This window comes from Enhydra lutris, unplaced genomic scaffold, assembly GCF_002288905.1.
Source record: "Enhydra lutris kenyoni isolate GAN:26980312 unplaced genomic scaffold, ASM228890v2 scaffoldscaffold10, whole genome shotgun sequence".
In the NCBI taxonomy this organism is placed as follows: domain Eukaryota; kingdom Metazoa; phylum Chordata; class Mammalia; order Carnivora; family Mustelidae; genus Enhydra; species Enhydra lutris.
The window spans coordinates 14,483,987-14,505,210 of NW_019154094.1; the positions used below are offsets into that span (position 1 = coordinate 14,483,987).

At 48.6% G+C, this 21,224-nt stretch overlaps 1 protein-coding gene across 1 annotated transcript in view; it reads right to left on the reverse strand.

Moving 5' to 3' along the window:
* The window catches only part of LOC111143883 (Rho guanine nucleotide exchange factor 3), a 312,758-nt gene that overhangs the window by 271,567 nt on the left and 19,967 nt on the right, over positions 1 to 21,224 (reverse strand). Inside the window, 1 exon segment of the mRNA XM_022497910.1 lies at positions 5,930 to 6,022. Within this exon segment, the coding sequence (XP_022353618.1) occupies positions 5,930 to 5,991 (62 nt within the window). The 5' untranslated portion in view covers positions 5,992 to 6,022.

Sequence of the window (21,224 nt, forward strand, 5' to 3'; positions counted from 1 at the left end):
AACAGCAAATGTGGGGAGCTGCACACTCTACCCTCTCCTGAGAGGCCCCTCCATGCACATTGACCTTTTACAGGCTATTTTGGGTCTGAGAAAGGCCACATATAAGTGAGCTTAAGTCAGCAAAGCCCAAACAAGTTTGGCGACAGGCCCCATTTTCCCCTGCAAAGCCTACTGGTGTTTGGAAGAAACCATATTCTAATGAGCAGATTGTAGGAAATACTGCAGTGATCTCTAAGAAGACAGTATGGAGAGTGAACTTATCCAAGGTCACAGGGCTGGTGAGTCCAAGATTAAGGCTAGAGCCTCAGGTCAGGAGAGGTTGCACTCTCCCCTTTGCTGGGTTTCCAGCTTCTCAAGGTCAGCAGCTGAATTTTGGGAGGGTGGAGGAAGTGGAACGGGGCCCCACACAGCCCTGTGGGCAGTGAACAAGGAGATCATAAAAATCAGTGACCGAAACAGCTCCAGCCTGAGGACAAGATGGAAGCTGATAAGGAGATCATGAGAACGACTAACAGCACGCAGCAAACCGAACCCGTCTACAGGTGAGGGCTCTCAAGCAGGCTGCAAATCAGATACCCCTGAACATGAAACACAGGGCAAACCTGTCTTTGGGATACAGCCCTTCGTGTCGCCGTCTACAAATGACTGTTTTCTGGCCCGTTCAGTCCACCGAAGCCGCTCACAGGCTGAGAGCCTACTGTGTGCTGGGCCCTGAGCCAGATGTGGGTGTTCTGCACCAGGCAAGGCCAGCCTTCCAGGAGAGGGAAGTCGAGCAGAGCTGGCACAGAGGAGGTGCTCAAGACATACTGAAATACGTGAGCGAGCCTGAGAAGATCTTTATTTTCATAAAGAGACTTGCATTTGTGCAGGCTGAGAGTGAAACGTCTTTATAATTCCTTATTTGAGCATTTTCCCAAAATGCTTATGGCTGCTGAGCAGTGAAGGGATACTGACTGACTGACCCACCCACTGAATGAATGAATGGATGACTGACTGACTGAATGAATGAATGAATCAACGAACACACAAACTTAAACCTTTCCATCTCTCTGGCATGGGCTCAGTCCTAACCATGCACGCATGTCACCAGTCCCTTGACAGGAGGGATTTACAAGTAGAGCAAGGACTTCTCCCTTCAAAATTTTCCTCTTCGAACAACAGAAATTTCACATGCCTAATTCCACTGTGGCAGAGCTGAGAAACTGAGGCCCAGGGAAGCATTATCCATCCACAGTCACTGGTGGCCCCAGAAAACTGAATTCCCCAGGGGCTTCAGCTCCTAGAAATCCTGTGTTCTCGTGAGGCAACTCCTAGAGCTGGAAGTGGTGAGTCACCACTGCTCAGGCAATAAAGGCTGTAGGGAGAGGTCTCCTCAATAAAATCACGAGGTTTAAAGACAAAACGCCCACAAACCACCGGAGCCAAACCGGGGTCTCCAGGGAGCCACTCTCCTCGGGAAAGTGCAGTTAGCCCTCGGAGAGCTGAGGGTCCTTCTTGCTGGCCAGCTTTGTCATATCACCATACCTGAGGGTCCCATTGTCAATACTCTGCCTCCTACACTCAGTCCAGAAACACTAGTGAGCACCTACTGTGTGCCACACCCTGGGTTAAATGATAGTGAGCAAAGCAGTATGATCTGGCCCCATGGAATTCACAGTCCTTTCAGTGAGGCAGACACTAAAATATAAACACATACAATGAGAACTTGTGTCAACTGATTGTCATTTCTATTTTTTTAAATATTTTATTTATTTATTTGACACAGAAAGATCACAAGTAGGCAGAGCAGCACACAGAGAGACAGGGGGCGGGGAGCAGGCTCCCTGCTGAGCAGAAAGCCAGATGTGGGACTTGATCCCAGGACCCCGAGATCATGACCTGAGCTGAAGGCAGAGGCTTAACCCACTGAGCCACCCAGGTGCTCCTGATTACCATTTCTAAAACACAAGTCAGGGGTGCCTGGGTGGCTCAGTCAGTTGGGCGTCTGCCTTTGGCTCAGATCATAGTCTCAGGGTCCTGGGATGGAGCCCATGTCGGGCTCCCTGAGAGTCTCCACGGAGAGTCTCTGCTCCACGAAGAGTCTGCTTCTCACTCCGCCTCTGCTCCTACCCCCACTCATGCTCACTCACTCTCTCTCTCAAATAAATAAATAAATCTTTTTAAAAATAAAAATAAAACACAAGTCTGGCCCTATCAGCCTCCTGATAAAAAATCTTCCGAGGTTCCTCACCCTATGTAAGAATAAAAATAAACAGACAACCATGAAAACAGCCATCTTTATTGGGTGTCTACAATATGCCACGTACTTTATTGTGATTAACTCAGGACATGCCCCAACAACCCACTGCAGCAGAGCTTATTATTATCACCACTGACCAACCAAGAATAGTTTTCCACTTAACTGCAGCTCATAGCGTGTGCCTCCTGCCCCCACACCCGACTCCGGATCCTCTAAGAACTCACCTTACCCATCTTTCTGTGTCTACTGCACAGGCAGCATTCAGTAAATGGCCACTGGATGAATAATCAATTGATGGATCAATGGGCAAGTTTCCTTCAAGGCATTATTGGATTATGAACTCAGTTTCTGGAACAAGTACTGCTCAGTGTTCTAATAACAACACTAGAGGTAACTGTGATGTACAAAGAGCCAGAGTCAGACCCGGGACCTGAGCCCAAGGCTTGTCTCTGCGTGAACTCGGACAAACACATCATCACCCTAGGCCAGACTGCTTAAAACTACGGATGAAGAAACACGATATTATAATAATGAGCCTAAGATCATCTGGGTCTACACGTGGGTGTCTCTGAAACATCATGGGAGGGGGGATTTAGGAAGGCCTCTGGAACTGCACGCTGCCGGCTTTTAGAATGAGATCTAAACTTGCAATTTTAGAGTAGGGTGACTGATTGGGCCCGTGGGTGCAACAGACACACTTCCTTCCACAGCTCAGTCGTTGCATAAAGCAGATTTACTCCAATGACAAATATGCCCAACCTGGTGTTTAAAAAAAAAAAAAGAAAGAAGGAAAAGAAAAGAAAAGAAAAGAAAAGAAAAGGGGAAAAAAAAAAACAAGCCTTACTCAGTCATGCGACTCTTGAACTTGGGCTTGTTAGTTTCAAGGCCCGCGCTGAGGGTAGAGATTACTTAAATAAATAAATAAACCTAAAAAAAAGAAGGAAGGAGGGGCACCTGGGTGGCTCAGTGGGCGAAGCCTCTGCCTTCGGCTCAGGTCATGATCTCAGGTCCTGGGATGGAGCCCCACATCGTGCTCTCTGCTCAGCAGGGAGGCTGCTCCGCCTGCCCATTGCCCCCCACCCCACCGCCTGCCTCTGCCTACTTGTGATCTCTCTCTCTGTCAAATCAATAAATAAAATCTTAAAAAAAAGAAGAAGAAGGAGGAGGAGGAGGAGGAGGAAGGAAGGAAAGAAAGGGGAAAAAGAGCCCAAACTGGACTCATTTACTCTCCCACAACAGCTAACCAAGACTTCATTACTGTTTCAACCTACCCCAGGAAAGTGACCTTATTAGAAGTCAACCTGAAATTTTCTCATCAGCACTAGAGAGATCACGTGCAAGATTAAAACCCTGCTATTCCCTCCCCAACCCAAAAAAGGTGTCTTGACCTGAAACAATCTTTACTTTTGCTAATAACTTTCTTGCCCAACCTCCTTCCTATAAAAACCTTCCTATTCTGTACACCTCCTCACAGCTCCTTTCTACTTGCCCAGGTCATGAATCGTTTAATAAAAGCCAGTTCAATCTTCAAGTTTACTTGGTTGGATTTCATTTTCTAACACTAGAAAACCCCGTTCCAGAGAAGCATTTTGGACAAACTTGGGTGAGGCTGCCACCCCAACCAGACCCCAGAACAGAGAAGCTGATGACACGCAGGAGCCTGTGTTCACATGACGGCTGTGGACAAACCCAAACCTGAACTCTCAGCTCCCACCTCTCCCCCAGGGAAGGCCATGGATGCAGAATAACAACCAAGTGTGGCTAAGGCAACCGCAAACACCAGCGTGATGGCCCCACAGCTCTGTCCTCAAGGAGAACTCAATGTGGGTATGTTTGTCACTGCAAGGGAGAGCAATGGTAGGAGCTGTTCTGTCCTAATGTTGCCTAATGGCCATAATGAGGGTAAGAACACAACTACCTACCCTATAGGGCCATGTGAGAATTAAATGAGATACATCAGCCCAGTAATCCACACAGAGCCTGACACACAGCATCTTCTCGGAGGATTGCCAATGGTGATGATGGTGGCGATAGTCGGTGGATAGAACCACCTGAAGTAGGAAAATCCAGCCAAAGGCTCTTCAAAACCAGGAGTCTAGAGAGAAGCGGGTAATCCTGTGACATACTCTCCTGGAGAAGCATGCTTAGATACTTTCAGAAGAGAAAACAAAGCAGCACCCACTCCCAGATCGGACCAGGACCGCCCAGATGTCCTGGGCCTTGGGATGGGTCACTAGGTTCCTCTGAGGACAGAGGTTTACCCTCTGCCATTGGGAAATGAAACCAGGTAACAGGGACCTGAGGAGATGAACTTCCCCAGAGTCAAGAGAAGGAGGAGGACATGACAACCACGGAGAGATACCATTGTTCACCCAATGGACTGGCAAAAATGAAAGAGCATGAAGAGCTGGGGTCCAGCAGGAGGGCAGGCAAACAGGAGATCTGGTACCCTGTTGACAAGCTGCCTTTAGAGAATGACTTGGCAATATGTAGTAAGATCTTAAATGTATACACAGGATGGTGCAACAACTCCATTCCTCAGTAACTTCCTAAGAGAACTATCTGCCCACGTGTGCAGGAGGCACATACCCGACAGTGTAAGGGCAAACAATGGGACCCACCTACCCACCACCCACAAGAACACGGCTCAATAAACAGTGGGATTCTTATGACACACATATGCTATTCATTTCGTAGCAGATAAAAGGAAGACTCTCATGTACTGTCTTGAAAACATTTTAAGACAGATTAATTTTTTAAAAGGTTACAAAATAGACCAATAAGCATAGTATGACTGCCTGTATCAAAAGAACAGAAGGGTGGTGGGGAGAAAAGGAAAGAAAGAATGGCTTTTTTCTCAGTATGTAAGCACCTAGAAAAAGTTCTGGAAGGAAATATACAAAAGCAGGTCACAGTAGTTACTTCTGGGAAAGGCAGGTGTGGAGTGGGGAGGCTGGGAATGAAATTAGGGAAGGGTGTGTCATCTATTTTTACCTAGGAAAAATATATCTATGCATCTCTTGGGCATTAAAATTAAGTTAAATGAATACATTTGTTTTTAAGAAGAAAAAGAGGAGGTGGAAGAAAGAGAAAGAGGTAGAGGCCACCAAAGCTAAGGGACTGTCTTTGCCTTCTTTCAGGGACTGGCCACCCACACATGTAGACATAATCAACTGAGAAACTGTCCACAGTTTCTAGGAATGAGTGCCCACAGCTTTTAGAATCAAATATTTAATTCTATGCCACATTAGTTCTTTTTATACCAACTCTTCCTTCTAAGTCGTAGAAAAAAATCTCTCATACTTAACAAAGGTATCCTCCTCTGGTGTCAAAAATTGGAGATAGGGAAAGGGGACAAAAGAAGTCCTACTATTTCCAATTCTCGATGGCTTCCACTGACATACATAGACGTAGATGAAGTCCTACATTGTATTTAACTGATGCATGTGATAATTTCAAAATTTTTAATTTTGGGGGCATCTGGGTGGCTCAGTGGATTAAGCCGCTGCCTTCGGCTCATGATCTCAGGGTCCTGGGATCGAGCCCCGCATCGGGCTCTTTGCTCAGCAGGGAGCCTGCTTCTCTCTCTCTCTCTGTCTGACTCTCTGCCTACTTGTGATCTCTCTCTCTGTCAAATAAATAAATAAAATCTTTAAAAAAATTTTTTTTAATTTTTAAAGATATTTTTACCTTTCCTTGTTTCCTTCCATTCCTCTAAAGACACACTGATTCATTACTGTGGAAATGTCCATAGACACAGCATGGCTGGGCCAGGTCTTCTTTCTGAAAGCAAAACAACCAATATGTATAACCTGGACATATTTATGTTATAAACACACAAAAAGTTGCATTAAATACATACAAGGGGAATATACCAAGGGCGGTCCAATGTCCACTGAAATCCATTCTCCCTTTCTGCCACAGTTATTTGAGTTTTATCGGGGACTACATCTCCCTGGTGTCCTTGCAGGTAAGTTCCCAGTGGAATGAGAGAGGAAAGGTGCCACTTCTCCATCTACATATTAAAGACTTGGCACACAATTTACCCACCCTTCTCACTGGCTCCATCTGGCTAGAACTCAGCTTGGACTGTGCAGACAATGACCGTGCATTTATAAACAATGGAGCAACACGACAGAAGGCACCTGGGCCCGTGATTGCCACCTTGGAACTACTACCTTAGAGAGAAATTGCTTTATTCTTTAAGTCACTGTTTTATCTGATCCTATTTTTTTTAAGATTTTATTTATTTATTTGACAGATAGATCACTAGTAGGCAGAGAAGCAGGCAGAGAGAGGAAGGGAAGCAGGCTCCCCATTGAGCAGAGAGCCCGATGTGGGGCTCGATCCCAGGACCCTGGGATCATGATATGAGCCGAAGGCAGAGGCTTTAACCCACTGAACCACCCAGGCGCCCCTCTGATCCTATTTTTAAGGCTAGTTAACTCTCATCACAGTTGGCACTATCCTTAAATATTCCCTTCGGGGCCCTTTTAAGGGTGAGTTTGGTTATTTGGAGCTTCTGATGTCCTATGTCTATGGAGACAAGTAAGGCCAAACTATTTTCAATCACAACTTGGGTAAAACCACATGTAAGTTACGTAGTACTTAGTCAGTGTTAGATGGAGGAAGATGTTAATGAGTATGTAATACCTCCCAGTGGGGAGACCATCAAGAGCAGGACACCTGGCAGAAATAGGGACACTGGGACCCACAGGCATGAGCTGTGAGCTTTGCTTCACAAAATGACTACGTGGAGTGGTAAAATATCCCAATGAACATGACATCCACAGGTAGGGATTTGAGTCTATGTGCTTGGAAGCAACAGAAGCTAGGAGAGACACAGGGATAAGATAGAGAACTAGAGAGAGAACGTTTCAATAGGCAGAGGGCTCTGCCAGCTCGCTCTTCTGCCCCGTGGCCATCTGCCCCAGGTGAGTCTGAGATGGGAGGCTGAGTTTCCCTCCTCAGCCTCACGTACTGCATTCCTCCCCACCTGGGGTGGGGTTAGCAGGAGAGCAGATTCTCTTTCGACGGCATGGTCTCAAACCCAAACCAGCTGCTTCATCTGGTGTCAACCAAAGAAACAGCCATCAGTTTCAATACTGGAAGACTGGCTGTGCAGACCACATTGAGAGGGGGAGTATTGACCTTCAACCTGGTGCCTCCTAGGCAAAAGGGGTTTCGGGGTAGGTAATTCGGACACTTGTGATCCTCCAGGATCTCCCAGGCTGCAACATTAGGCTGCTGAACCTCAGATCTGCTTGGCCCAATCTCCCACCCATCCTCCTCCATCGGCCCCACCATGAGTCTGGCCTTTTTCCGGATCAAAGCACTATTGTGGGGCACCTGGCTGGCTCAGTCGGTAGAGCATACAACTCTTGATGTCAGCGTTGTAAGTTCAAGCCTCATTTGGGTTCAGAGATCACTTTAAAAAATAAAATATCCTTTTGAAAAAAAAGTCTCCATGAGGATAAACTCTCAAATCCAGGTGAGCAGGACCGGATTATCTTGGACTCGAGCACCCCAAGGCATTGGAAAGAGTCTGTATTGGGGAGAATCCCCAGCCATAGTCTCCAATGCTGCTCTTTTATTTAACTTGCAAAAAGCACACCATGAGATATTTTTAGCATCTGGATCCCTGTCTGGGACCACTGCTCTGGCTTCCATCAGAGCTAACTTCATCAGCTAAGGCATGTGCATTACAGAGGGGCCCAGAAGAAGGCAAGAGGGAAGATGTGGACCTGGAATGAGGAAAGACGGAAGGGTAGTGAGATGTGGGCTCGGAGCCTCGGAGGGCCACCACCTCCCCACTATCCCCACTATGAAGGGAGAGGGGAGAAAGCAAGCAGCCCACACCAGAGTCACTTCTGCAGCCCATTTCAGCTCAGCCTGGAGGCCACATCTGCTCAGTGTACAAGCCCTTCCACAGCACAGTAACCACTGCAAGGAGGTTCGACACCTACAGCCCCAAACTATGCCAACTCTCCTCGAAGCCCCATTTCTCAAGCAGCTGTGAGGGATCAGACCCTTCCCTCAAAGGAGCCCTAGCTGGTTCCGGGTCAGGGTTTCAGGTTTTCCCTCCCCGTGCTAGAGAAAGTATTCCATAGACAACCACCAATAAACCATCACCTTTCTGCCTGTGGCAAGGGGCAAGGATTGAGGGCACCCAACTCTTGTACCCCAGCCCTGAGGGGTGCCCAAGGCCAGGCACTGTCGTGGATTTTTTCATCCATTTCTCACATCAGCCCAGGATGCAGATACCGCCTCACTTTACAAATCAGGAAACTGGGCACAAAGAAGATTTGGCCATATGCCATACAGACAACAAAACGGTAAAGTTGAGATCTAAACCAAGCATTTGATCTGGGAATCCGTGCCCCTAATCACTACATTATAATGTGCACAGTAAAGCTCAGTGATGGCTGAGGGAATGAACAAACAAATGATGAATGAATAGCTTCAAAAGCAGTTTCAGGAATGGGGGGGGCTGTGGGGGACAGTGTCTCTATAAAGCCTTAGGAGGGTGGACCATGAGCCTGACCCCACCGACCCTGGATGCCAACCAATGGGCCTGATATTGTCAGACCCACCCAAGACAGTCAGTCCTTGAACACTCTGAAGCCAGGGTTGCCAACTTCCATAAAAGGAATTTATTATCCTAATGCCGTTGTCCCAAATAACCATAGCTACCTGTGTACAGGCAGTAAACTCTGGGCTCGCACCCAGAGGCTTCTCATCCACCCATGGCCGCACAGGGAAGGCAGGACCATGCCCATTTTACAGACGCCAAAACCAGAGCTCCGAAGGGTGCGAGCAACCTAAAGTCACAGCGCTTGCATGAGGGCAGTTTTCAAACACTGAGAAGCCAGCCGAACAGCTCAAGCTTTCTGCTGAGGCACGATATCCGCCACTCCACCTTGCTCAATCACAGAGTCGCAAACATCAGTGGCATTCTAACTCTGAAGCTGAAAAGTTCTGTATTAATCTAACGTGACTCAGGAGTTTCCATCCCAGTCACTTCCATGGAAGAGGAATTCCACTTCACCCCAGCTAAACTCTTGGCACCACCTCTTCCTCATTCCTCTCCTCGGCTGGCTGGGTCCGCATGGACCAGCATTTGCTGAGCACCAACTTCTTGAAAGGCACAGCCCTATCCCTTGGACACCAAGCCCTGTTAATTCTGCACTGAAAAATCTCTCTTCTCAGGAAGCACCGAGTGATGGCGAGGATATACAGCAACTACAACTTCACCACTGCTGTTGGTGGGAGCACAGGCGGGTCTAACCGCCCTTGAGAACGGCGGGAATACTTGCACTTGCTCCTAGGACCATATGTGCACCAGGGGACATTTTCTAGAATGTTCTCAGTAGTACTATGAGTAACAGTTCTCTATTAATTTCCTATTGCTGTTGTAACAAATCACCACAGACTTAGTGGCATAAAACACAAATTTATCCTCTTATAGTTCTGGAGGTCAGAAATGAATCTAAAATGGGTCAGCAGGGATGCATTCTTTCTGGAAACTCTAGAAGACAACCCATTCCCTTGTCCTTCCCACCTCCTGGAAACCACCTGCATTCCTCATCTCCTGGCCCCTTCCTCCATTTCAGAGCCAACAATGTAGCATCTTCAAATCTCTTCTCTCACCTCTGCTTCCACTTCCATGTCTCATTCTTTGAACTGGACCCTCCCTCTTCCCTCTTGTAAGGATCCTTGTTACAATGGCCCCATCCAGATAATTCAGGATCATCTCCCCATGTCATGATCCTTAACAAACATTTACTACAGCTCTCTGCCATGTCAACTTAGTCACAGGTATTACCAGTGAATGGTACCTGTCACTAGGTCATGGACATCTTTTCAGGGGCCATTACTTGACCTACCTCAAGCTCCAAACCAGAAGGGACCCCAATGCTCATCAGCAGTAGAACGAATGAAATAAATGGTGGTCACTCATGGCAATGAGAACAGAGGAGTTACAACTACTTGCCGCAACACAGGTTGCTCTTCATGAGAAGATGCTGAGGCCAAGACCCCAACATAAGAGTGTAGCGGTTGGGACAGCAGTTGTGGTTGGGGGAGCAGAGGCTGAGGAGAGCAAGAGGGAGCTTTCGGGGTGCTGGCCAAGGGTCTGTTTCCTAATCTAGATGCTGCTTACACAGATGTGCTCAGTTTGTGACAATCAAGCTACAGTTATGATCTGTGCCCTTTTCTGCAGGTATGTTATGCTTTAATAAGAAGCTTTAGGAATTTTGTAACAACTAATTGGATCTGTTTAAAGTCCCCCCACCACCACTCCACCCAAGTCCTCAGTAATCCTCTCAAGTGGATAAGGATGCCGAAACCTTGTTCTCTATAAATCACCATAGCCATGCTAAATCCCCCAACTTTGCATCCTACAATTCCAGGCCAATAGTTATAAAAATACAATAAGTGTATTTAAAACAAAGGAAGAGGAGGAGGAGGAGGAAGAGAAGCAGTAGCTTCTCTGCCTCTCTCATTCCATTTCCACTCCACAGGCATGTGTCATTTCACCTCTGGATGAAGCAGATCCCAGCTGGCCCACTCATCACCCCCTACCCTGGCAATCACTGCCCACCCGACTGGCCCAGAATGTTTCCCTGACACCTGCCCCCTGGTCCTTCTCCCTCCTTTCACCCATCTGACATGTCCACAGGGAGCCCCACCTCCTCCCAGGAGCTCCCCCCACCTCCTGTAGGACGTGCAATACAAACCACAGAATTTGGACTTCCTTGCTACTGTCACATACTAACTCTTAGTTGTATCGAGTACCGAAATCTAAGCTCCCCACAAAGACTGCAAACGCAAGAACAGAAATCAGGTCTTGTACATTCAATTCTTACTGATGTGAACTTCTTATGCTAATGAAGAACGACTACTAACATTAACAGCCTGTTTATCTGGAGCCTCTGCTTCATGTCACGTTCAGTGTTCCTCATGCATTATTTCATTTCCTCTTCTCCTAGCCACTGAAGTGGATGCTATCATGATCCCTCTTTTGAATAGGAGGAAACTGAGACACAGAATGGCTAAAGAACATGCTGAGGGTCCCAAAGCTCATCACAGGAAAGATGGGATTTGAACCCATCCAATCTGATTCTAGAGCCCACTCGCTTCCCTATGCCCCACCCAAAAGCCAGAGTTAGGTGTATTATTGGTATTTAATACACACTGTGACATGCTTGATCACAAAAAATACACACACACATATATTTTTAATATGTTATAAAACCCCTCACCAGTACACAAATAACAAATCAAGACTCTTCACCAAATAAGATCTTTTCAGCCGCAGATCTCAAAGGAGGACAGGCCCTCTGGAGAGATTTGCCGAAGTTCTGCATATTCCTTGCTCTGCATCATGCTTGGCATCCAAGGGGCTTTATAAACATTTATCAGTAAAAAAAAAAAAAAAAAAAAAAACAGCCAGAATTTGTCCTCTAGCCTTTTATTAGAATAGGGAGAGAGATGGATACTTTTTTTTTTTTTTTTTGCCTGCCAATCTCAGGGTCAAAGCCAACGCCAGAGTTGAAGGCTGATTGGACAACTCAGTCTGTGACCACAAAGTCCCAAGCCACCTGCCCCAGATGACCTCATCTCCTCGACGGCCAAGAATTGTGACCTAGAGACCTTGGCTAGTACCAAGGCCACCACCCCGGAGGGTGGCTGAAGCCATGAAACTGAAGCAGAGATAATGACATCAGCAGTCCTGCGGTCTCCAGCATATCATGTGGCGGCTGGCTCAAGCCCAAGCACTCCCTCCCCTCAAGCCCGCCCCACGGTCAGGTACCTGCGCCATCCACTCACCCTCATCCTCTCACAGATCAGCTCCAGCGTCTGTGTAGATACAGAAGGAAGGGGCTGTGCCCAGGAGCAGGCACACTATTGAGAAGACGTTACTTTTAACTGGTAACTTTTAACTGGCTTCCTCTGAGGAGGAACTTGGGGCTGGCTGGAGGTTAAGATGGGCTTCAGTTATATCTGTACCCCCAGCATCTTTACAAGAACACACAAAAAAAGTGTTTTTATATTTTGAAGGTTATTAAAATTGTTTCAAAGTTTCTTTTAGTAAAAAAAAAAAAAGTATCATTACAGTACAGTGTGAGACCACAGCAATAGAGAGATATATAGTTACAAGGGGCTCAGCACCTACATCAGCCTGAGGGAATCATGGAAGGCTTCTCAGAGGAGGCATTGCCTAGGCTGAGTTTTGAAGGAGGAATAACATTGCCAGGCCAACAATCCAGTATTGCTCTGGGTGAAGGGCATGGCATAAGTAACAGCAGGGAGGAAACAGAGGTCACGAGAGTGAGAAGAGGGTAGAAGGAAGTAGGAGGAGGGATAGAATACCACAGTACCTCCTCTTGATGGGCTGTGCACTGCCAAGTTAAATGACATAATTTATGCTGAGGGTTTAGCCAAGAAGAGGCACTTGTGAGTGGCTGGCATTACCCACTGTTACTTGTATGCCTACTCTACCCTCCCTGGAGACCAGACTCTGTGGACCTCCTGGGCGGGGGGGTGGTGGTGGTGGTTATTGGGGCAAGAATTTGGAAATGAGATCCCCACAACACTCACTGGGAGACACTGTGTTCACTCAACAACTCGTGTGCCCTCGGCCTTTCCCAGAGCCCGTCAGTGTCCCACTAGTCTCCCTCCACACTCTTCCCTCATCCAAATCCCACCCACAGGTGTGGAAGTGTCTCCCCAGCTGCACCGGCTTTCCTGACACCCCAACCATGAACACACTGACAGGTATAACAGTAGCTGAACAAACGAACAAGCCAGCTGACAGCACTTCTCCACACTAACGAAGGACAATGCGAACCTGCTACAGAATCAGGACATCACGGATGCCAACACCACACAGCTGAAGAAATAACCACGGGGAGCCAGCCACCCCTGCATTACAGAAAAATGAGGTCCCAAGAGGCAAAAACCCCATAGCACCCACCCAAGTCCTTATGTCACTCTATCAAAGAAAGATGTACCCTAGAGACCCAACGACTCGGGTGCCACAGCCCAGATACGAAGTCAAGGTGCCTCAGTGAGGAAATGGATGCAACAGGCTGATGCCATTTCATACTTGCTCCAACAAGTAGTTTGAACTCCACACTTGCCCTGGTGCCAGGCAGCCTCCAGGATAGGCAGCTGGCTCTCCACGTGTCTTCATGACATGGAGAGGCTGAGCCGAGAGTGCCACAGTGGCAGGTAACAGCACCCGCTCTCACCGCCTAGGTCAAGGCTGTGAGTGTGGGCATGGCAAGCTTGTTTGGGGAGGCATGGACGGGAGATTAGGTCAGTTCTTGGGGGCCTCATCACAAGCCTCCAGTCTCCCAAGTGTAAGCTCACATCCCAGGGTCTAGAACAAGGGGCCAGTGGGGATACCACCGGTGGTCAAGTCCTGTCCAGGCTGCCTGTACTTACACCAGAGGGTGTTCTGAGTTCAGCCAGGGCATCCCTACTCCCATGATTCTTATGCCGGGGTAAGTTCTCATATTCTGTAGTTTCAACACAACAACAACAAAGTTTGAAAAACCTCGCTTCATAGGAAACCTCTACCACCACCTGCCTCTCTCTAAGTCTCTCCAATAATGTCTTTAGTGGACACTTGGTACATTTCTGTTGGTGGAGAGAGAGCACGCTTATCCATTCACGGAGGAGCAACGGTAGGAGGGATAAGTAAGGCACTGTGGTCAGAGCCATCAGAGTCTCCCATCTGTGCTGCCCGATAGAAGATGGATGCTGCCCCAGCAGAGCCTGTCTGAGGGGGGTCACCACAGCCCTCACTGTCCTCCTCCTCTTCACCATGGGCAACAGTGACAGTGGCCTTCCCATGTCCCCGGCACACTGTAGAGGACTTCAGATGCTCTGATTCCATTTCACCCTCTCAACAACGTTGTAAGGCTCTTATCTCCTTCTCACAGATGAGGAAACGAACATGCAGAGGGCTTATGTGACTCGCCCAGGCCCCCAGAGCTAGTGAGTGCAAGGGAAAACCAGGACATGTGCACACTGTCCCTCCTCCCTCAAACAAAAGACCAAAAGGGAAACAACGGTCATAGAAAATAGTCCCAGAAAAGGCCTTGTGGCAATTTTCCCAGTTGGGCAAAAAACAGGCAGAGATTTTCTGACCTGTTCCTTTGCCAACCAGGGCATTTGTTAAAATGAACTTCACAGAACACTAACACACATCACACTCGCTAACTCAGCGGGAGCACAGTAGTCGGTTTGCCTCCTTATTCCTTACCTGCAAGGACCAGTGCCCAGTACAGCAAACCGGATGCCCAGAGAGGGCTTCAAAACACCTGCAGAAAGGTGAGCTCTCCTAAAAGCCCAACCGGAAATCACATTTCATGAAATTGTATATAGCTAGCCACTGGGAGACAACTCAAGATTCATGGGAATTTATGGGGCTCTAAGGGGAGGAGATGAACAAGACCTATCAAGGACCTACTCTATACCTATATGAAGTCACAACAGATCCCCGTGAGATGCACGCTGGCATCCAGGTGTTGCAGATCAGGAAACGAACTCCAGCGGCAGCAGCTAGGTCAACCTCCAGCACCTGGAACGCTAGAGCAGGGACTGAGCTGCTGGGTCTGTCTGACTCCTGGGTCCAGGCTTCCAAACTTCCAACACCCCGAGGCTCTGGCACCTGAGTAAATACGCAGCCGGACTTCCCCATAAAATAAAATTCTCTGGCTAAATCTTAGCTCCATCTTTGTGCTCTGATCCCATGTGTCAGCTGAGAAAGACCCTGCAAAGGGGAGGACCAACTGCAGCCCTCTGACCCTGCAGAGCAAATTCTAACATTAGTGGGAACATCCTGCAGAGTCCAAAATATCCCTGGAAAGCCCCTCAAGGAAGGTGCCTAATGGAGCGGGGCTCCAGAAGAGCCCTCGAGGAGCCCAGAAGAGCCCAGAGCTAGAGTAGGTGGTTGTGTGTTCAAATGCACTCAAATGCACTCCAGGTCAAGTCTCTGGTTGGGTCAGACTCACCACAGTAGGGCTGCCCCACACTATCCGGGGCATGTGGGATGTGGGGCTAGCTTGGGTGACCCATCCCGAACATACACGCACTTCAGTGGAACAGCAGGATTAAATATTTATTTCTTTTTTCTAAAAGCTTCTAGTTTAGTTCACCTAAGTGAAACACAAGAGAGATATGATTCCAGGATACCATAATTCTGCAATAATACAATCTTCCATTTACTACTAGAACACCTATAATATATTGTGAATTATAAACACATTCGCAACAGAGATAATCAACTGAAGGCTTGGGTAATTTGACCTTTGTCACTTAGGAGCTATGAGAGATTGGAAAGGACTCCTGTGCCTCAGTTTCTTCACCTATAAAGGAAGACACCATGAGGTTTCTACCTCATGGGACTTCCGTGGGGATTCAGTGAAACAGTGCAAGTGAAGAACCCAGCACAGGGCTTCACAAAGGTTCGTGTGCCCTGCCCCTTCATAATAACCCAAAAGACAAGAAAGCACAGGGGCTTGGGGAGAGGTTAACAACTTTTCAGAGGTTCCACGGTGAGTAAGCTCCAGAGTCCACGTCACAGCCAGTGCTGTGGGTCTTGGAAGACCAGATGTACGAGGGGAGACCTGGCTGGGATGAGGTGGCCCACGGCAGCTAGGTCTAAGGGCCCGGGGGACAGAACCTGAGGCTTCAGGAGCTGGGACGCTGAGCAGGAGGATGGAATGAAGTGGCAGAAAGCCCTTCCAGGGAACATAAAAATACCCGGTGAGGAACCATTCCAGACCCACCCAGAAGGCAAGACTCTACAGGCACAGAGATGTCAGGAGGAAGCAAATTGCCAGCCCAGTCCCAGTCACAAAGAAGACAGTGACCTGAGTGACAGTCACCCTCGATGAGCCTTGGAGCATTCCACCCCTCCTGCCAGCCCACCCAGCACCCTCCTCCCTGACCCCTAGGCTTTGCGAGATCCCCTCTAGGATTCCAGATCCCTCCCCTTCCCCTCCAAGAGGCACACACCCACAGCACACACAAGAGATGACAGCGAGGAATGAGCCATCTGGAGCAGGGCCAGCCAAGTCACATGTCCAGCATTGGCCTGGCTCTGAATAGTCACTCCCTGCTTGAGCTAAGAATAAACGAGGGAGGCCCCTCTGACACCGTAATGGGACTTCTATCACACAGCAGCCTTGCACAGGTCACAAGTAAGACTGCACCTTCCACAAAAGCCATCTGGAAGATTTGCAGGCAGCAAGGAGACAGGAGTGAAGGAGGACCCTTCCTTTTGGTGCTAATCATTCCCCTGAGTCCAGGGAGGGGCAGACAACGGAAAGGGGCAGATGCTTCTGGAGTCAAAGCCTGGCATTTGATCCCTGAGCTCTGCCGGGGTGAGAACAGCTGTTCCCCATCACTCCCCTCCCAAGAGGCTGGCAGGGAGCCCGAGACCACAACCCAAAGCAAATCTGGAGGCACAGGCCCCCACATTGCTGGGACATCAGCTGTAATAAAGACACTTACCCGTGAATTCAAAACAGCAGGACATTTTAATTCCTACCAATTGCAGGAGGGGAGCAGTTGCCGCCACTACCCAGAAACTCTACCTGGTGACCTGGTACCCAGAAGCCCCACCTCACCCTGCAGGGCAGGATGTGCAAGGGCCTGTGGCTGAGGACAAGGTCCTTCCATGATAGAGTCATAAGATGGCAGAGCTGGGAGGACCTACAGCCCTCAGAACCCACAGGTGCCTTCACTCAGCAAAGCACAGAATCGTCTGTGCACAGAACCATGCTTGGCCCCAGCGCAGGCCTTCTGAATCAGTCACCGAGGCTGGACCTGGGAATCTGCACCTTAAAGACCCCTCTCAGGTGACTGAGGCAGCCGGTCCAGTACTGGGCTGCTCTGGAAACAGAATCGGTCCAGCCTGCTGGGTTTCACTGGCGGGTGTCAAGGCCCTCTCATTGATGGTTCATCCATTCAGGCGTCTATTGACTCTAAGAGCATTTACCCAAGGTCAACCCATAAGACACAGTTCCTGCCATTCATAGAGCAGCTGGGTTCCCCTGGGGAACTTCTCAGAAATGCAGCTGTCCAGGCTCCACTCCCTATGATGTAGATTCTGAGTTACTCAAGATCCAGTGGGAAAACCAAAGCAAGGCCTGACACGGAGAGGCACCTGGAAATGGATGTCCAGGCAGGCAGTTCGGACTGAGGAGCTAGGCTGCACGTGGCTTCGTGGAACAAGGGAGGGAGGATCTTACCCAACACCCACCACACGCCAGCCCCCTGACTACCGTTAGTGCTATGCATATCCCCACAGCCCTGCCAGAGGGCTATCTGAATCCAAATGATGAGCCCGAGGTCCTGGCACCGGGAAGCCTGAGCTGGGATTTGAACCCCAACAACCAGAGCATTCGCTCTTTTCAGTACCAGGCTCAGGCTCAGGCAAGGACGCCTCTGTCCACCCAACTGTGAGTCCAGAGACCTGAGAGGTGGCCTTGACCCTTCTTTCTTCTTACCCCTTCTGTACAATCAGGCCTGGCCCTTTGTCCTCTACCCCCTTCTCTTGAACTTGACCTCTAACACCACAGACCGCCTCCATTATGACCTGTGGTATTGAAAATACAAACCCAATCAGCCAGGTCACTCCCTGGCTTAATCCCCTGCAAGGCCTCCCCACAGGCCTGAAGATAACAAATCTTCCTCCCAGGTTTGCCATGGGGCCTTCCAGAGTATCCCCTCCATTCCCTCTCACTCCAGTTCTTTCAGCTCAGAGGCCTTCAGCCGACCTCCCAGGAACACCAGAACTCAGCTGGGTCCCCAGCGTCCTCCAAAAGGCAAGGCCACAGAGCAGGGGCAGCTCTGTCCTACCCACAGATGAACCCTTGCGGACGCAGTAGGGATGTGCGTGGCGGGGTAGGGGGTAGTCGCTGACTGGCCAAGGGACTCTGCAACTGGCAGCAGAGAAGCCAGGGAAATCAGCAACTGGACAGACAGGCCAGGGCCAGACAGGGAAGGGAAGACTGTGAACACCACAGAAAGGAGCTAGGACAAAAGCCTGGGGGCAGCCGAAGAGGCTCATGGAAACAAGGGAGTAATAGGACCAAATTCACATGCACACGCTGTTGGTAGAATTGTCGTTTTCTCTCATCTCTTTGCAAGGCCACCTGCTGAGAACCACCAAAACGTAAAATCTGCCTGCCCACCAACCCAGTAGTTCCAAGTCTACCATGGACACTCACTCATGTAGCATCCTTCTATATTAGCAAAAAAGAAACAATGACCTCACCAGCCATCTGAAGAATAACCCGTCGCGGGCAAGTCCACAACCCCTCTTCCCACCCTTGCAGCTGGCTGCGTTTCAGAATTCACAATGTTTGCATCTCAGAAAGGTGACATGAAGTGTGGACAGCATGCTGTGTGAAACACCAGCGGGGTGAGGGACGGCAACCATAGTCAAATACGTAAGCATTTCTGCAGCTATGCACGTGACTATTCTGCTGCATCCTAGGAAAAGCCTCCTATTAATTCAGGCCAGGTATAGTCAAAGGATGAGTTTGCACCAAACTTTTTTGAAGGCATGCTGTTTTTTGAGGCTTAGAATGTCCCAACCAGCCAGCCTGGAGGACTGGAAATGAAGCATGTCCTTCTCCTGTCAGAAAGACACCTGTGAAAGCACCCAAGCCCAGAGCCAGAGATCCCCTACAGCTCACACCATGCCCTGGGACCCCCGAGATCCATTCAGCTCAGAGATCTGTCCCAGCACAGCCACCAGGCTGCCCCAGGCATTGGACGTAACAGACTTGAATTTGTTGCTGAGGATCAGCCCAGAGTGTGGGTTCGGAGTGATATGCCCGGGCAGACAGAGGCGGGTTCCACTTCCTCACTGGATCCTCTCCAACCTAGCCTGTAATACCAGCCACCGCCACCGTTTAATCCTGGGCTTTGGGGAAAGCTAACCGATGCGCAGGTTCCCTCCTCTTCCAGGTTGGGACATTATAGGGACTCTGAGGAGAGCACCAGATAGATGCACCTCTCCTTTAAACAGCACTGCAGGGGCGTCTGGGTGGCTCAGTTGGTTAACCGACTGCTTTCGGCTCAGGTCATGATCCCAGGGTCCTGGGATGGAGTCCCGCATTGGACTCCCTGCACCTCGGGGAGCCTGCTTCTCCCTCTGCCTGCTGCTCCCACAGCTTGTGTGCTCTCTTTCTCTCTCTCTGTGTGTCAAATAAATAATAAAATCTTGTAAAAAAAATTAATAAATTAAACAGCACCACAATTAGGAAAGGTCCACATTCCCTCTCAAGCACTGGTCTTTCCTGCCAGGTAAGGATCACGCCAGGGGTGAGAGGTGGGTACTGCTCACGTTGCAGTGTCGGGGGGCGGGGGGGGAATGGGTGAAGACAAGGAGAAACACCGGGGAGAAGCAGCATCATGGGGAGAACTCAGGCCTCCCTCCAGCCCATCCTGGCCTCTGACAGCGTTTCAGTTCCCCAACCTTCCTCCGAGGGCTCGAGACAAAGACTACCATGTATTCTATTTCCCCAATGTATTGATATACATTGATAGATTTCCCCAATCTACAGTAAAATAGTTTGGAAACAAACAAATAAGTTTGCGACATACACAAACTACACAAATCTTAAGTGTACAACTCAGTCATGTTTGTAGGTACTTACACTCCCATGTCATCACCAACCAAATCAAGATATAAAACATGTCCAGCCACCTAGATGGTTTCCCCGTGCCCCTCCCGCTTAGTGCCCCACCCAAAGGCTCTTTCTCATTGCAGAGTATATTCCATTGCGTGGATCTACTATTCGCTTACCCATATGGCTGCCGATGGGCACTTGGATCATTGCCATGTTTTGAGACTTATGAATAAAGCTGCTAGGATCATTTGTGCGCAAGTTCCTGGGCACTCATCTACACCTAGCAGTGCTACAGCCTGGGGAGCCTGATGTCCAGCTGTGGTAGACACAGCCAAAATGGTTTTCCAAAGTGGCTGTACCAGTTCCTACCTCCACCAGCAGTACTGGAGGGTTTCAGCTGCTCCTTATCTTTAACTACATTTTCGTTGTCAGTCTTTTTCATTTGGCCATTCTGGGTAGACACACAGTGCTATCTTATTGTGGTTAAATTCTTCTAATGACTCCTGAGGCTAAGCACCCTTCCATATGTTTATTGGTCATTTGGAATCCTCTTTGGTGACATGTTTGCTCAAGTCTTTTGTCGCTTTTATATTGGGTTGTCTGTTTCTCATTGGTTGGTAGAAGTTCTTTATATATTCTAGAGATGAATCTTTGGTGGGACGTATGTATTTCAAATATCTTCTCCCGGACAGCAGTTTGCTTCTTCACTCTCTTAATAGTGTCTTTTGAGAAAGAGTTCTTAATTTTAATGAAGTCTAGTTTATAAATTTCTTTCCTTCTTTTCCTCACAAAAAGCATGATAGTGCTTTTTGTGATCTTGTCGAAGAATTCTATGCCTAGCCTAATTTTCATTCTTCTCTAGTATTTTCTAGAAGCTCCATGATTTGCCTTCCACGTTTAGGTCCCCAACTCATCTCCAGTTGTTTTTATATATATGGTATGAGGTAGCAGAGGCTGGCGTGTACTTCAAGTTCCATCAGCTGTGACCACCAACCAGACACAAGAAGGACCGATGATTGGCTTCCCAGACACCCCTGGGCTTTTACTGGATCTTGCAGAAGCATCTAATTCTACCTTGCCGCCTACAACCCAACAAAATTCAGATGTACACATCCCTATTGTTTGAGAGAATTTCTGGACACACACCATATACAAAGCACTCTCATCTCAGGGGAAGCTTCCACAAATTCCCACAGTCCATCTTGACAACTGTACACAGGTCAAATCCTTTTAAAATGCAAAACGGTAAAAAATAAAATAAAACGCGAAAGAGTTAAGAGGAATATGCATAGAGACAATGTCAGATAGCACCTGGCTGTGTGATC